Source organism: Haliaeetus leucocephalus, unplaced genomic scaffold (genome assembly GCF_000737465.1).
Source record: "Haliaeetus leucocephalus isolate CR32 unplaced genomic scaffold, Haliaeetus_leucocephalus-4.0 Scaffold343, whole genome shotgun sequence".
In the NCBI taxonomy this organism is placed as follows: Eukaryota; Metazoa; Chordata; class Aves; order Accipitriformes; family Accipitridae; genus Haliaeetus; species Haliaeetus leucocephalus.
The window spans coordinates 33,688-34,968 of record NW_010972779.1 but is presented as its reverse complement, the minus strand read 5'-3'; the positions used below and the strand labels follow the sequence as shown (position 1 = coordinate 34,968).

At 67.1% G+C, this 1,281-nt stretch overlaps 1 protein-coding gene across 1 annotated transcript in view; it reads right to left on the bottom strand.

The window, feature by feature from the left end:
- The window catches only part of LOC104834893 (neurexin-2-like), a 33,002-nt gene that overhangs the window by 692 nt on the left and 31,029 nt on the right, over window positions 1-1,281 (bottom strand). The window contains exon 13 of the mRNA XM_010572558.1: window positions 892-1,063. Within this exon, the coding sequence (XP_010570860.1) occupies window positions 892-1,063 (172 nt within the window). The remainder of the gene's footprint in view (window positions 1-891; window positions 1,064-1,281) is intronic.

The window sequence follows — 1,281 nt, the reverse complement described above, 5'->3', positions numbered from 1 at the left end:
GGCGGGGCCGCCCGGACGCCTGGGTCCCCTCACAGCCACGGTGGCGGCACGCTGCCCTTCGTTAGCGCCCTCGTTAGGTGGTTGGTGCCCTTAATTAGGGGAGGGGCAGCTTGTTAGCATGGGGGTGGGGGTTCTGGCACGCACAGAGGGTATGGGGGCTATGGGGGGGGCCTATAGGGAGGGCCATAGGGTGTCTGCAGGTGCTGTAGGGGAGCTGTGGGGTGTCTGTGGGTGTTCCCAGGTGCTACAGGGTGTCTCTAAGCATTGTGGGGTGCCTATAGGTGCTATGGGGTGCCAGTAGGCACTACGGGGATGCTATAGGGCGTCTCTGTGAGATATGGGGTGCCCACAGGCGCTATGGGGTGCTATAGGGTGTTTCCACTTGCTGTGGGGTGTCTGAAGATGCTACAGTGACGCTATAGGGTGTCTCCAAGCCCTGTGGGGTGCCCATAGGCGCTATAGGGTGCTATAAGGTGTTTCCAGGTGCTATGGTATGTTTGCAAGTCCTACAGGGTACCTCTGGGTGCTATGGGGTGCCTATAGATGCTATAGGGGTGCTACAGGGTGCCTGTGGGTGCTGTGCAGCGTCTCTGGGCTGTCTCTAAGTGCCTATGGGTGCCATGGGGTGTCTCTACGCGCTCTGGGCACCTATGGGTGCCAGGGGGTGTCTCTACGCGCTCCGGGTGCCTATGGGTGCCATAGGGTGTCTCTACATGCTCCAGGCACCTATGGGCACCATAGGGTGTCTCTAAGTGCCCATGGGTTCCATAGGGTGTCTCTGGGCCGTCTCTAAGCGCCCATGGGTGCCGTGGGGTGTCTCTACGTGCTCCGGGCGCCTATAGGTGCTGTGGGGTGGCCCCGGGGAGCTGTCGGTGCCGGGGGGGGTGGTACCTGGGGGGTAGCGCTCGTGCAGGGGGCCGCCGTCCACCTGGAGGGTGGCGTTGCCGCCGCTGCGGGTGAAGCGGACGACGTGGAAGCGCCCGTCGCTGACGGCCGCCCCCCGCTCCTCCAGCGCGATGTCCTCGGTCCCCACGTTGAACAGCACCCCCACGGCCCCCTGCGCCTGCGGGGGGGCACCCGTGGGTCCCTGCCCCCACGGCCTGCCCCACGGCGCGACCCCCGCCCCCCCCACCCCCCCGCCCCGAACCCCGGGGTCCCTCCTGCAGCGGGTCCCCGATGTCCCCGAGGCGATGACCCCCAACCGTGGGTCCCTCCAGCCCCACATGCGCCCCCCCCCCCGCCAGCCCCCCACCCCCCGGCAGAGCCCCCCCCCCCCCCCCG